At 37.7% G+C, this 16,647-nt stretch overlaps 1 protein-coding gene across 1 annotated transcript; it reads left to right on the forward strand.

Annotated features, from left to right (window-relative positions):
- Nucleotides 1–887: 887 nt before the first annotated feature.
- Nucleotides 888–16,585, forward strand: ric8b (RIC8 guanine nucleotide exchange factor B). The gene is made up of 10 exons (XM_081372423.1): nt 888–1,211; nt 3,144–3,191; nt 3,331–3,948; nt 7,719–7,813; nt 10,588–10,738; nt 10,819–10,914; nt 11,009–11,153; nt 11,282–11,426; nt 11,572–11,691; nt 15,450–16,585. The coding sequence occupies exons 1-10, from the start codon at nt 1,128–1,130 to the stop codon at nt 15,559–15,561; spliced, it is 1,614 nt and encodes a 537-aa protein (XP_081228549.1). The 5' UTR covers nt 888–1,127; the 3' UTR covers nt 15,562–16,585.
- The last annotated feature ends 62 nt before the right edge of the window (nt 16,586–16,647 follow it).

Raw genomic sequence — 16,647 nt, forward strand, 5'->3', positions numbered from 1 at the left:
TGTGTTTTTTTTTTCTTTTTTACTTGATATGTCAGATTAATCTGCTGAATTACACTTTTTTCAATGGTCACATCTTGATACTTCAACTCAAAATTTTATTATGTGTATTTATTTATTTATTTGTGCATGTATCACTGTAAATTGTTGCCTGCATCTATGAATTTTGTGCAGTATTCAAAGTATTGATTCAATTGAAAGTATTCATTCAAAAAATGACACTCTAAAGAAATGTAGAGGGAGAAGAAATAGTTAATATGATATGCATAATGCAAAATAATACTGCAGCCAGAAAAACAGAAGCTTGGTATTTGACATGAAATATGGAGCCAAACCCTCAGATAATTCCTTCTATGCTTTTATTACTGCAGGTGATATTTATATTCTAAAGGTGATGATACACATGGCAACTTTTTGAGCAATGTTGCTGGGCAATCTTGCCAATCGATTGTTGCTTGGGCACTTTCCCATTGAAAATGAGCAATAAATATATATCTGGATAATTTCGCTCGGTCATGGGCCCTTTGTCTCATCTGGTTGCCCATTGACGGCAACATTGCCCAAAAAGTTGCCCTGTGTATCATCACCTTAAGTTATTGAAAATGTTGGTCCAGAAAACATTCTAAACATCAAGTAATATTTCGTCTATTTCTTTTTGGAAAGTCCATCTTGTTTATGGAACAATGGTAGCTGGTTTCTAGCTGGTCTAAGTCCAAGCTGGTCATTTGTTGGTTGACCAGCTATCACGATATAAAACATGCTTAACCATCCTAACCAGTTTTACTACTTTTTTTCTGACAGTTTGACAGTTTTCAGCCCAATTATGTTGTAAAACTACCATCTTAAATTATATGATATAGTTTTATAGTCTTGCTGTTCCCACTGCCACCATAACATTTCCAGTGTACAATGAATATTATTATAAGACCTGGTACATTTGGACACTATCCAGGGAGCTTTGAGAAAATCCTCATTACTGGCATGTGCCTTAGGCGAGAAACAAACGTGACGTTTAACGGGTGAAAGTTGAACAGATGACAGAAACAGGAGGTGTGTAACTCTCATCTGTTCTCTTGTTGTGAGAAGGACTGTCAGTGTTTCTACTTGAACGGCGAAAGCAACATTCAGAGATGAGTTTAAGTGCTATTCTATCAGAGATCGACGGTGGAGATGACAGGGCGGTTGAAAAGCTTTTGCAGAAGTATAACACAGAGGTAAATTGGCTGCTGTTAGCTTACTATCTCATGTTGTTTTAATGCGCGCTAGCAATGTAAATGGTTATTAGCCAGTTAACGTTAGCCGCTCGCTAATCTCAATATACCCAGTGTGTGTGAACCAACAAAAAGGTTTATGATCTCTGCGAAATAAATGCTTTGTTTCTGAACTTTAAACATGTACTTCATTTGTATTTAGCGATGATTAAAGCCAAGAGGCGTTCGCCTTGTGATCGTAAACTAGCATCATCCAGCTGTTAGCCATGATAGAACCTATTTGCTACATCCAACTTGACTGTTTTTAAACAAAAATGACATATTTGCCCCCATGTATGAGCAGTGTGTGAATTATTGGGGGGGGGGGGGAATGGTAATTGCTGATGAATAGAGTAGAAATTAACTTATGTATTGGTTGTTAAGTTACGTCAAGTTATGGAAGGCTAAAGTAGGTTAGCTGGACAGCTGTCAGACAGGTAACTTAACAGCAGAAAATAACTGCCACTGCTGGAAATATTACTGTACTGCCAGTTTATCAACGACACATGCCTGTATGAATTATGCTGGTGTGTTAGCCATATATTCGGTGTTTACAATGATTTTAATGACGTCGAAATGTAATGCAATTTATTTTTTTCCCCAGGGAAACGTTAACGTTCCTGGATTTTCCTTTACCTATTCCTCGATACATGCTTTGAAATAAACCACATTTATTAACAATTTTTAGAAAGAGACTGATACTGTTACTTATTCTAATTCTAATTAAATTCATCAAATCAGATGTATTGCTGGTAAATCCATCTTAAACTGGTTGCTTTACTTTGGACCATACCATGGTAGTTGGTTTCTAGCTGGTTTAAGATAGTCAGTAGTTGGTTGAACATCATCTTAGACCAGCGACACAAATTATTTATTATAATTATAAAGTTTGGTATATGTAAGTGCTACTGAAATGGAGATTTCTGAATCTGTGCATGAGGAAAAAAACAGCCTTTAAAACTGCCTTTAAACATATGTACTTTAATTGACATCTACAGAGGATAATAGATTATGGGCTGGTTTCACAGACGGGGCTTAGATTAAGCCAGGATTAGACTAACTAATTTAGTTAACTTTTAATTTTAAATTAAATTAGGACAAGTAGCTAGCTTTTATAAACGCGCTTTAGAAAAAACATTACTGGTAAATTTTACATCTCGTGAAAAAAACAATGCCACTGACATATTTAATATAATATAAGTTATAATATCCCCAAATCTCTAAATTGACCTGTGCATTTAAAAACAATGATTTTGCCTGTAGTGTCTTGCCTTTATTTGGTCAAGCTTGTTTATGGAATATCATAGATGATCAACTAGCTTAGACTAGGGATGCAGGATATAGGCTATCGGCCACCATATTGGTATCGGCCGATATATGTTCGTTTTTAATGTTATTGTTATCGGCCTGATAATAAAATTTGGCCGATATATTAAAGCCGATAAACGTATTATTTCCTTCAGATGCGCACTGTTTGCCATGATGGTTTTGAATTGCTTGAAATATGATCGGAATAACTTTTACGTGCAACATGTCTGTCATGTCGGCTACATAAAATTATAATGAGAACATTATAATTGTGTGCTTGGGACATGAATTTTAATAGTGAGACTTTTGTTTTTGTAATCAGGCTCTCAAAAATTATATAAAAATTTGGATTTAGATTTATTGGCCAATATATTTGTTATCGGCTTTCGAATATAAAGAATTATCGTATCGGCATCGGCCAAAATTTTCATATCGTGTCCCTAGCTTAGACCAGCTACAATTTTATAGCAGGATTAGTGAACTGTTTTACTCATGTTTGGCTACTCTATGACTTTACAAGGATGCAAACATAGGACTTGTTTATCCCAGATTTATATCGTCTCATGTCATGTTTTCATTTCATTTCAGAACAGCCACACGTTCGCCTTTGACCGCAAAGAGGAGGATGCACGAATTGTGAGTAACAGATTTATGGTATATTATGTTTTGTATCTCAGTATGGCGTGTTCCGTGTTGTTTCGGTATGTAGTACCTTGTTTTATTTATAATGATCAATGATTTTTTAACCTCTTGTGTTTTGTGGTCCCTTCTGCAGAAGTTGTGTCAGGGTCTTCTCACAGTTCTCCGCCGGTCAGATCTTCCACTTTGCCAAAGCACCTGCCTGGAGACCCTGCGCATCCTGTCCAGAGACAAGCGTGTACTTGGTCCCGTAGGCACCAGAGAGGGCATCCTCACTCTAGCAGGGCTGGCCCGGATCCGTGTGGCGGGACACGACGGAGAGCCATTAGAGGTGGCGCAGTCAGCAGAGGAGGAGAGGGTTGTGGTGGAGGCCCTCAAGTGCATGTGCAACGTGGTGTTCAACAGCGTGCCGGCACAGCAGGTGGGAGCTGACTTGCAGTTGGCGGAGGGCCTTTGTGCCTGCTTGCATTCGGTCAACTCGTCCCATCATGAGGTGGGGCTGTTCTCGCTTCGGCTGCTGTTTCTGCTTTCCGCCCTGCGGACAGATGTGCGTGGCACGCTTCGGAGGGAGATGGGTGCAGTCAGGCTGCTCACTAACGTGCTGGAACGCACCCTCAACGTGCGTTGGGTGGGGCCATATGAGGCTGCGCCCCCTGATCCAGAAGCCCCGCCTGTTTCACCAGAAAACAACGATCGTGCCATGGAAGCCCTTAAAGCTCTGTTCAACATCACTATGTCTGACTCGAACGATGAGGTGAGATTAACAGTATTTGTAGAACAGCAAAATAACATTTTATGTCTATTTTATGATGCTTTTTACATACCCACTATATATTTTTATATCCACACAGAGGTTAAAGTTAACACTCGCTAAGCGAGTATATGAAACAGTGTCAATTACCAGTAGGCTGGTATCATTTTCATAAATTCTAACAATGCAATGTTGTGAGAACATGAAGGTGAACAAACATGAACGACTCTCGGAACGTTTCAGCCCAGAATCCATTCTAGCAGGTCATCCATTTTCGCTACTTTGAAACCGCAGCGCGGGCGCGCGCGTGCTTAGAATAAAAAGACCGTTATCGGTCGTTGGTGTGGACGCATATATAGTTATCTTTATCGTTATCTTTATAGTTATCGTGCTTGGAGTGAACGGGCCTTTAATCTGTTTAATTTATACAGTAAAGACTATGCAGCGTTATTTTACATTTGATTACTTTATTACATTTCTGAACCTGAGGTCATTTACTGTTACACCTACCTGAAAAACGTACCCGAAAAGCAGTTTACTCAATTTGTATCTTTGTTCTGTTGTATTTGTTTGTGCTTTTACTGACAGTTTATTTGTCTTTAATAATGTTTTAAATTTATACTGGTTAGGCTAGTACTTTTAGCTGTGGTATCGAAATTGGAATAGAGAATTGTGAATTTTTAATGGTATCTAAAACTTTAGTGTCATTACTGCCTGATTTTGTTTCATGGTCAGTAAAAAATATTTATGGCCGGTAAATTTACTTCAGTCACCCCACCGGCCATTGGCAGGTGTGGCAAAAAGTTAGTTTAGGCCCTGCATCCATACTTTATACCAGTCTGTGCAGTACACCAGAATTAACCTGAAGAAAGCAGTACTGTAATTAATTTACAAAGATGGATAAGATTTAAATCGCTTGTGTATCTCACACCAAAAACAGAATGGAGGATAATGCAGGGCTTAGGTTTCCTGTTATACTGCTGTTGAATAATTGATGCTTGCTGAGTGGAGTTGGTGCTCTTGCCCCCAGCAGAGTGAGGAAAGACATGTTTATTTTCCTTAAACAGATCGTAGGTTCATTGGCTTTAATATGTTTAACACCAAGCTTTATAAAATCTAATTTCAATGTTCTGTTGACCTCTTTTCATTAGCTTTGGCAAGATACTCATGTCTCTGGATCATTAAACCACTTGTTTGACACCCACAATGTTTAGATTTAGTTTAAAGTGATAAAGCTGTTGTGATAATCAGCAGTGTGTCAGCCTATTTGTAACGTGTTTGAAATGTCTCTAAAGTGCTTTGTAAATTTTTAGAGAACGCAAATGATGGTTATGGCTTCATTGGTGGTACTATATCATCACTATTACTATTATTACGCATACTTAAAGGTACACTATGTAATTTTTTCGCCGCCAGAGGTCGCATTTTCAAAACAACAACAAAGACAAAGCTTGATGAGGCAATGAAGGAGAATGGAACTATGGGAGATGTAGTTTTCACCATCCAGAGATGTATAGAATTCACAAATCAAAATCATATAAATTAAGTATCAGCTAATAAATTAGTTTTTGTGTTACTTGTATGTTTGATCACACTTTATGTCATCGTAATGAATTAGCTGCCAGGAACATGAAATGTAATGCTATATTAGCCTGTTACTAATATGTGACTATTTGTCAAATGATTTGGTGGGTTTAGCCTATGCTGCGCAGTTTTACACATTTAAAACAATCGTACTAAAAGTACATTTGAACAAACCCACAGTATTTGCAAGTAATGGCAAAATATTTTAGTGCAATGCATAGGCTACTTAATTTCACTGCCATAGACTTGGTCACCAGACTTGATAAAAGGCGTTTCTGAAGTACAAACAAAGTGCAATATAACTGAAGTGTACAATAAATAATATATATTTGCTTACCTATCTATTAAAACACATGCAAGAGCAGAGTCTCTGTCGACAGATCAAGTCCAAGTTTGTTGCGAAGCTCTCCCCATCCTGAAAACGGCACGCCGATATTGATCCTTGTTTTATTTCTCCGTTGATCTGTTTACGTTTTTTGGGATTTTCTGTACTCGTCAAACTATAATCGTGAACCATGATGACTGAACGACAAAACAGCAGTGTGTGTGAGATATTGTATCATAGATATACATGCATAGATTCCTCATTAGCGTCTTACGTATAGCCACCCATTGAAACGGCTGCTAATGAGGAATCTATGTATTGTGTCTATGGTTTCTACAAGTGGAAACTGAGGATAGCTCGGATATTATGTCATTGATAGGCGACAATGACCAGGGACGAGCCATTATTAAAAACTGTAATTTCTCTGGATTTACAAATCCTTGGGAACTTTTGGGATAATTACACAACTGCATGAAACATATCACACTGTGAAAGTGGTTTTTGAATATTTTATTACAAAAATCTTAAATACTGTACGTTTAAGTATTATTTTCATCATCTAGCATTAGTGTTATGCTACTATTGTTGAGAGACTACTACAGTATAGTTTACAATCTATATATTTTTTTTTTTATTAAAAAACGTTTGTACATCAAGTTAACTAAAGTAACTAAATGAAAATGAGAAATGTTGCCTTAGCAGCTATTTTATTTCAGATAATGTTTTATTTCAAGTGATGACTAAACTATAATAACCCTGCCTAACAATTTGTACTATAACCATGATGCCTGATTATACCAAAGACTATGTATACACCAAGATGGCTCACTCGTATTAATATGAACAGGTGAAAGTGCAATGCGTAACATGGCAGAATACGTTCCAAATTCTAAATAAAAGCCAATCACAAATCAATAAAGTCCTTGCATCACTTCAGCTGCTGTTCGAAGCTCCAGTTTTTGATAGAAACAGTCAGTGTCCTGAGATGCATTCTTAGGACTTCATACAGTATATGCATTGACTTTATCCAACGTGTGATTTTTACCTGGTGGATGTTAACTCTAAAAAGCAAATTCAGTGTGCAGGATTTTTCATTTTATGTATTCAGAGTATGTAGTCAGAGTATGTATTGCATTTGTTGGAGAACTTTTCAACCATTGATAAAGTATGTTCTATAAGTATGACGTCTCCTCTCTCATAGCCTCATGGAATAGTAAATTAAACTGATTGCTAATTCAGAATCTCAGCCAAAGTAGTAGATCATCTGGGTATTTTTCACTAACTATTTTATAGTGCTGCGTATTTAGACATAAATTACCTATATAGTATGGAAGTTAGCATATTCAAATATGGAGCCACTGATTCACATTAAACGAGGGGCCAAACCCATATCTAGAAAGCAAAATATAATAAAGACTTGTGAGTGCGCTATTTTGATCACCCACAACAACACCCTACCATTGTGGTTGGAAGTTTTGTACGTGCAAGAACCACTCACATTTTCTTTGAGAAAATGTAAAAATGTTAGTCTTAAAATGCTAAAAGCTCCCACCCCCACCCTTTCACCAAGTAGATGAAACAACATTGGTACATTCCAGAGTTCTCAGCCCTTTGAATAGTTACTGAAGTAAGGCTAAGTGTGTCTCAACTGCCTGACCTTTTGTTGGTTTCGGTATGGCCAGCATCACCCTGACATAAGATGTACTTTCTTTTCTCAAGCCAGAGGTTCTCTCAGTCTCTCCATTGCCTCTTAGCTCTCTGGTTGTTTAGTTTGTAAAGGAACCCAAACATGGCATCAGTCTGCTATTGTTGTGAAACAGTTTTTTGGTTTAACGCTCACACAATTTCTCCTTTATTTTGATAGGACAGTGACCACCAGCTCCGGCTCATTGCAGGCATCATGAGACATCTCCTAATGCTGAAGACACACACTGAAGATAAAACAGAGGAGGCTCACAGGTACTTCCATTCTGAAAGATTGACAGCCAAATCCAGTTTGTTTTCTCTGTATACTAGGCTTGTGTATTTTGTAATTGCTTCAAAACCAGTATTCCAGTGAGCCAGAAAGCAAAAGAAATGCAAGTGCGGTGAATGTGAATGATGAGATGTCTTCTCCAAGTGATTAATGACACACCCCTTTGCCCCATCGAGACAGCTCAACGCATTCTGAAACTCCCACCCGTTTATTTGGGCTTGACTCATTGTGCCCACGGTGGTGCCGTCACCAGCCCTTTCACACTCCTGGAATGCTACCCTCTCTATGCATTCTACAGCACTCTGAAATGACTAACTCTACGCTCCCCTTTTAACAAAGTGCGTTGAATGTGCTGGACCAGTCCTGGTCAGTAGATGTGTCTTTGTTATTCAAATTGTGTCCATGGACTGAAGGTCCCCCCCCCCCCCCCACCCCACCCCACCCCTCAGTGTTTTCAGAATGCCTGCTCATGTCTGTCTGCCGCCATCACATTCCTAGAACGTGACATGAGTATGTTGAATGTTCTTTTGCGTCAGAGAAGATAATAAAATTAACTAATGATAGTGGCATACAAATATTTACTATATCTATTTGCACAGGGTACTTCCATGTGAGAGGGAGTTTTTTTTTTGGCATCTCTATGTGGTCCTGTTCGGTATCACAACTTGACTTGTCTAAAATGTTATCAAGCTCTTTGCAGTTGCACTGCACACATACTACGTATAAACTGAATTCTGAACTGAATTTTTTTCATGGGTGTTTTGGTGTGCATGAATTTAAGAATTATATGGACTCCTTGTTGAATTTTTTTCTTTTCTTGGAAAGACCTAAATTTACCTTGAAAAATAGAGAACACAGTTTTGTGAGAATCACCCTTCAATATGATGGTTTACTTTGTTGGATATAGCAAATTATGACAAAAATTAATGTGTTAAACAAGATGATGCATGCTTAATTTCACAATAAGTATGCAATTAATCGTGATTAATCCCAGATGTAACGTATTGTTTAATTATTCAACTTTTTACACAAGTCAATCATTCTCAGTTGAGAAATATGTATCTTTACAATTAGAAATTAGCCCAAAACAAAGATAAATTGGACAATTAGTGATAATTATTGTTATTATATGATTTAAATATATTAACCATTTATATTGCAAAAACATTGCATAAATAACAATAACATTAATAAAAATAATAAGGCTGTGGCTATTTAAGTGTAAATGCTATTTATACTTATAAATAGTGGCAGATACTATTTGCACCTCAGTGTTGCTGTACTTTAAACGGTATGCAATGATAACATAGTATAAATAATTATATTTAATAAATTACTAAATGGATGCTGCCTTATTGTGACAATAAAGCCCTCCCTACACCTACCCCTAACCCATAAAAACTAATTATTAAACGCACTTTATTTCCTCTTTTCAAATATTTTCTTAATTTTTATTAAAAATAAATTAACTGATGTGTGATGGGAAAAGGGAGTAGAGCAAGTTCGGCAAAAGGCGAATTCGAACTTTCTGCCACATGCTTTTTACCCCTACACTATTGCTACGGTTGACTAACCAGCATCTTCTGTAATTTTGTCTCACGTCAGTGTATTAACTGTTATTATTAAATGAATTGTTCTGCATGTTGGTTATCCGACAGTATCAATTTCTAGGGAAAACTTTCTTCTCAAAGGCCAGCTTTAAAGAAAAGTTTCTTATTCCAAGAGTTGCATGCTGTGTTCTCATCTTATTGTGTGCACTGCTTAAAGGGATAGTTAACTTTGAAATTAAATTTTGGTATGTTTTAGCTTACCTGAAGGGAATCCAAGATGTAGGTGTCTTTGTTTCCGCAGTAGTTTAAATTTTGATATTTTTCGGTCAAACCGTTCTTGTCTGTCAGTCATATAATGCAGGTCTATGGTCACCACCTCAAAGAGCATGCACAGAGTCCAAATTAAACAATTCCCCATCGTAAGTACACATTGATGGCCTAAGACACGAAACGAGCGGTTTGTGTGAGAAAACGAACAGTATTTATATCGTTTTTACCTCTTGTACACAACCACATCCAAGTGATCTGAGGGCGCGCGCGCTTCCGGCGCTTTCTTCTTCTTCTTGTTTTGTTTTTTTTTTACGGCGGATTGCAAACAAATATGTGCATTACCGCCACCTATCTCAGAAATGGACCACTGACACTTAACTATACTTCTTTAACCTATCAACCGACATAAATTCCCCTTATTTACCCGCATAGAGGCTTCATAGAATTTCATCGGTTGATAGGTTAAAGAAGTGAAAGTGTCAATGGTCCATTTCTGAGATAGGTGGCGGTAATGCACATATTTGTTTGTGATCCGCCGTAAAAAAAAAAAAAAAAAAAAAAAACAAGAAGAAAGCGCCGGAAGCGCGCATGCCCTCAGATCACTTGGATGTGGTTGTGTAGAGGTAAAAACAATATAAATACTGTTCGTTTTCTCACACAAACCGCTCGTTTCGTGTCTTAGGCCATCAATGTGTACTTACGATGGGGAATTGTTTAATTTGGACTTCTCTGTGCATGCTCTTTGAGGTGGTGACCATAGACCTGCATTATATGACTGACAGACAAGAACGGTTTGACCTTAAAATATCAAAATTGAAACTACTGCGGAAACAAAGACACCTACATCTTGGATGCCCTTGAGGTAAGCTAAAACATACCAAAATTTAATTTCAAAGTGAACTATCCCTTTAACCTTTATCATTTGTCATTTCTTCTAGTCATGCCATAAATCTCCTGAGTAACCTTCCCGTGCAGTGCCTGGATGTTCTGATAGACGTCCCTGTCCAAGGTGGGATAGAAAAGTATGGTGGGAAGAACATGGACACAGTGCAGATGCTGCTAGATTTTATGGAAAAGAGGATAGACAAGGTATTGCACTTCTGATGAACACCTGCAAGCTTCCTCAGCTGTTGCGTTCGTCCATGCTTCATGTGTATTTATTCACTCAGGGTTCCAACTATAAAGAAGGCTTGACACCTGTGCTGAGTCTGATGACAGAGAGCTCGAGATACCACAGGGACATCCGCAGATACTTCAAGGCCAAGGTGCAGGGTTGAGTCCATGCTCAGTGTAATTCACTGCTAAAGATATTCAGCTGAAGTAAAGATTTAGTTGCTGATTGAATGTGTTCTCTCTCAGGTGTTGCCTCCCTTGAAAGACGTGAAGGAAAGGCCAGAAATCGGCTGCACCGTTCGAAACAAACTGGTGCGTCTCATGACTCATATTGACATGGCGGTGAAACAGGGGGCGGCTGAGTTCCTTTTTGTGCTCTGCAAAGAGAGTGGTGAGAGTTCTGCTTTTTTAATGTCTGAAATTGTCTGTTTTTCAATGGATTGTTTGCAGTTCTAATCTAAAATACAATAATTAATATTGAATGAGCTTATTGTGTCTCCTGTTGGTCATGTGATGCAGTGGATAATCTGTTGAAGTACACTGGTTATGGTAATGCTGCGGGGCTGTTGATGGCACGAGGGTTGCTGGCCGGAGGTAGAGGAGAGACGCAGTACTCCTCTGATGAAGACTCTGACACTGATGAATACAAGTCAGCCAAACCTTTGTAAGTGCATTTTTATGTATGCATAACGGCTTCATAAGTTAAGAAATTGAATAATATTTTTCCTCAGCAATCCTGCATTTCTCTCTGCATTCTTAGATTATAGTAACAATCATTCTTGTTTTGTTTTTTTTCTCGTGTTTTTCAGCATTAACCCCATTACAGGTCACATAGAACACCCAATGCCAAACCCCATAGATGAGATGACAGAGGAGCAGAAGGAATACGAAGCCCAGAAGCTTGTCAGTATGATTGATGAATTATCAAGGTGGGTTTTAAAAAAATAATAATAATTTTTTTACAATTCTGAAATAATAAAAAACTTCTAATTAACATTATTAGTATCAGTATTATTAGTAGTTGTAACATCATAATAACTATTATTGTTGAGAGTATTATTATATTATTATAGCTGTATTTGTTATTTTTTATTATATATATATTTTTTTTAGGGCTGTGCAACAATTAATCGCATCCAAAATAAAAGTTTGTGTTCACATAATTTATGTGTGTACTGTGTATAATTATTTAGTAGAAATATTTTAATATTTGAATGTGTATATATATATCTATAGATTATTTGTATTATATAGAAATATAAATATTCTATATATACATAACACATTTTTCTTAAATATATACATGCGTGTGTGTATTTATATAAAAAATAATTATACACAGTACACACAGACTTTTATTTTGGATGCGATTAATCGTTGCACAGCCCTAAAAAAGTATTTTCCCTGTGCTCTTTTTTTATTGTTTTAAGTGATCCAATTTAAACACCAAAATTAAGATTTATTCAGGCATAAGCATCAATATTTAACATTAAGTAGAAATTAAAATGTTTTAATAAGCAGAAATGAAACTAGGGCTGGGCGATAAAACGATAACGATAATTATCGCGATATAATTTTTCTCGATAAAACGATATCAAGAGTTCGATAAATGTTTGATAATGTTTATGCGCCAAAAGCGGAACGAAACTCATTTGAACCGCGCGCCACACGGACCATTTATCCGCTCGGCTCAAAGTCCAAACGGCAGCGCGAGCCCGCTCTCGTCACGAGATCCAGTGAGAAGCGCTTGAATTCAGCGAGGAACACAAATGTCTCAGTGATTTAAACCAGTTTAAAGGCAGATGAAACAGCGCTGACAAACAGGAGAAACACTGTGCGCAGAAGGCTTTTCCGTCTACAAATTCCCATCATTTACCATGGATTTACTGTGGCGTTAGCCTAGTAATATTAACTGCACCATGAAATGTGGGATATACATATTGAATTGTATTATATTATTAATGTAGACGATGTATTAAAGGACTGATGGAATATAATTACAGTATTTAATAATGTATTTAGGCTACTGTTTTTCACACAAATACCATAGAAACCATAAAGTTACATTTTGCCATGATAGTGAGGTTACCATGATCTAAATGCATGATACTGGATGACCAATGGTTAAGTTTAATAAAACTCAAACAGTCAAAATATTACATTTTACCAAATAAAAATTAGCCCATGCAGAAACTAATAAATTAATTGTCCAATAAAGATATTTATTTTGTTAAGGAAAAATGACAAATGTTTGAATGTTCTACCTCAGATTTGTGAAATGTTCACCAGTTTGGCAAGTGTTTGTCATGTTCTGACAATAAAGAGTAGTTTAAAACTACAATTAACGCTCTGGTTTCTACAACTTTCACTTCGGAGCAAAAATCTGCCTTTAAACTTGAAATAACTAAAGATTTGACTTTTATCGTGATAATTATCGATATCGACTGATATAAAAAAAAATATCGTGATTTTTTTTTTTTTTTTTGGGCCATATCGCCCAGCCCTAAATGAAACCAAACTTTTTCCATTTTATTTGCTGCAATGTATATTCTGGCCATTGTGTTTTTACTCTTGCTCATTAATATCTGTCATCGCTCTTTCTGTTTTTCATCATCTTGTACGAACCGGTTCATAATGCCTTCATCTGCTAGAAGCATTGTGCTTGTTTTCTCATCACCCTCCTTGGAGGCTGGATATGTGCAGGGCCGCATTCATGTTGACCTTTTCCTGAACAACCGGCGGCGTAAACTAGCGAGACACCGGTGAGAGGTGTAGTGCCGTTGCTCCCAGCGCGCTCCTTACCAACCGCTTCATTAAGACAAGAATCCTCCACCATCGTCCTCTGCCTCATTTACAGCTGGCCTTCCGCATTCAACAGGAGTCAATGCACACCGACCGGCCACCGCAGCCCCGCTGCATTAATTACCAGCTAATTGGCGCACACAGTGGGGTCGCGGGCTCAGGCTCTTTTGTACAATACACTGAGGTTTCATAATACATATATACGTGGCTCTCTTTCATACGCCGCCAGTCGGGGTGCCAGACATTGTCCTCGGACGTGAAGTGGTTTGAGACACTGGCTCAATTAGGGGTGTGCGTATGTACGTTAGCTGCCGGGCGATGTTAAATAAGTTTGCAAACACAAGAGGACGAGTCATTGTCCATCTATAGGGTGTTTGAGTCGTAATGAGCAGCGTGTGCCCAAGAGAGGCAGATTCCTGTCTTTGAGAATGAATCCTAGTTCTTTCTCGCTTCCTCCTATTCTTTTTTTATCAGGATGAAGGAGGTGTTGTGTGGGAGAGGGAGGGCACTGGTGCTCCCCGCTACGGCTGCTGGGGAGACGCAACATGTCCATGCAGGAATGTCCCTCCCTGTGTCTGCGGCTTGACTTGCTGTCCAATTAGTACTGACTCTCCACCCCATATCCAAACAAACACACACACATGTACGTACGTACGTACGTTAACACACAATTGCTCAGGCTGCTGATATACGCAGATTCTGTTGATTGGATGACAGATCAAATTTGGTTTCTGGTTTTCGAGGGACGCAGTGGAAATGTCTGTTTTCTTTCTAGTCGACTTATCTTGTTTACAGTCATCATGACTCGTGTTTGACGTCTAGGTTTTCCTTTGCAGCCAGTAATTTGCTTCCTTATAGTTTGATATAAGATGTTATTCCATTTAGTAGCATTCAATACCTCTTTATGCATTTATACACAATTTATCTGTAACACTTTACAGTGAGGTTCTGTTTAACATTAACTATGTTAACATGAACAAACAATTGCAAATACTTCTAAAGCATTTATTATGCTTAGTTAATGTTAGCTAATGGGATCTTATTGTAAAGTGTTACCAGCTGATCTGTGTATGAATGACATGAATGAATGCAAATGAGCTTTTTGATGGCTTTGATTGGATAATGCTCTTATTAATCATTTTTGTCCGTGCTTTGATTGGCTAATACTCTGATGAATCATCTCGGGGTGTGCTGGTGACACACAGTGCAGATATAATTGGATTAGCGTGGAGGAGCTGGCCAGGCTTTGAAGAGATTAGAATGAGCACTGATCCTGTAATTAAACTGCAGGGCCGAGGTGGTGGTTGTGGGGGTGCAGGACCGCTCTGGGATTTAGGGTTGTGATTCCAAGGGCTCTTATTTGGCCAGATGTAAAGGGAAAGAAAGATGTTCTACACATCAACAGGCCTCTTTAGAGGACAGAACTGAATGCTGCTACAATGGTCAGTACAAAGGCTTTCTTTCAAAGAGCAGGTGGATTGTAGTGACAAATTAGTGGCCCGAAAAACCAAATCGACAAGATGTGCGAGCACAATAAATATGTAGGGTAAATGACGGCTGCTGGATTCTGGAGTTTGTATTTATTATTACAATGTAAAAGAACAGTTTGCTGTTTTAATATCGTTTAAAATGTAGTTTATTCCTGTGATTGCAAAGCGGGATTTAAAAGAACGGAATTTATTTGAAATGTAGTGTTAGACTGCAGAATGTGTGTGTCCAACAATCATAGATTGCAGAAAATCTAGACATAAAAGTTTCCACTGAACTTGGTCATTCTAGCTGGTTGTATCTCCCTGTACGCTTATTTGCATGTGACGTGAACATGCAAAGCTGAAGTAGCACACGGCATGCAAAAGTACTGAGCTCTGTCCTGCTCTTTCAACAGGAAAGAACTGATCAGACCAATGGGAGTGAGGAGGGATGGCACACTAGCGCCCCTAGGACAAGCTATCCACGAGTGCAGCCCACCACCCAGCAGTGACTCAGACTCAGACTGAACTGGAGTTCACCCAAACCCTACAGGCACCGCTGCTGATGGCTAACCGTCAGTCTCACAAACTGTTCCTTGCACAAGGCCATACTTCAATTACTTTTTGTTGCACGAGGGGCATGTCTTTCAAATTGGGACATATATGGTGAAGTACATATTGAGCAGAGAGAAAAGAAACAGAAATCTGGATGTGGTCAGACATCAAATGTGATGTATCAGATGGAAGTGTTAAGTAGGACTTATTCACGTGTCTTTGTGAACAAGTAAATGCACTTGGTCTTCAATAATGAAGTAGAAAGGCTTTATAACACTTACTCTTACAAATCAATGTTTAAAAGCTGTATTTATTATTACGGTCTGTGGCTGTTGCTGGTTCACAGATCGAAGAATCCGGTTTTATAGCGCTTCAAAATGTCTGAATGGCTTTTGAAATGTTGTATGCCAAGACAAGCCATTAGATCATTTACATTATTTGTCTTGCACTCAAATGTTTTTACAAAATGTGCTTTTTTGTCTCTACCACTTAAGCCTTGAGTTTCAAACAATTATCTGTCTTTTCTAATGTTGTATATTTTAGCTACACAATTTTCTATACACTATGTATTAATTTCCTTTTTTTTTTCTGTCAATGCTGTCGGTGTAATTTTTTTCCTTAATGTTCGGTTTTCTACACAAGACAAAAGCATGTAATTAAATTCAGATTTTCTAAATACTCATCTTCTATAACCACTATAATAAAAGTCAGCTGAGTAAAGGGGCTTTGTAAAACTTGTATAAATTGTTAAATTTCCCTAAACTTAAGCTTTGTTTTTCATTTCAGACAATCGTTTGCAATAAAATAAAATCCTGTAAGTCTCATTCACTCATTGCATGCAGAAACTTTTCTAATGGTTTTCATAATATTGCCCTTGAATATATAAATCCAAAGAAATGCTAGGTCAATGAAAACACTAAACCTCGCTCTAATGCAAGATTGTCACAAAGTTTATTAAACTACACTATCAAGTGATTGCTTAAGGATATTGAATATGACTGTTGCTTCAAGTAAAATCCTTAGTGTTGGATTTCTTTATATTACACTCAGATCTGTGGT

Source organism: Scardinius erythrophthalmus, assembly GCF_964197995.2.
Source record: "Scardinius erythrophthalmus genome assembly, chromosome: 8".
Classification (NCBI taxonomy): Eukaryota; Metazoa; Chordata; class Actinopteri; order Cypriniformes; family Leuciscidae; genus Scardinius; species Scardinius erythrophthalmus.

What these genes read in the sequence shown, in the direction of transcription:
- ric8b (XM_081372423.1), top strand. Translation starts at nt 1,128, where the DNA reads ATGAGTTTAAGTGCTATTCTATCAGAGATCGACGGTGGAGATGACAGG. An exon ending in AAAACAGAGGAGGCTCACAG is followed by an intron (nt 7,814 to 10,587) that starts GTACTTCCATTC and finishes CATTTCTTCTAG; the next exon opens with TCATGCCATAAATCTCCTGA. An exon ending in TGGAAAAGAGGATAGACAAG is followed by an intron (nt 10,739 to 10,818) that starts GTATTGCACTTC and finishes TTATTCACTCAG; the next exon opens with GGTTCCAACTATAAAGAAGG.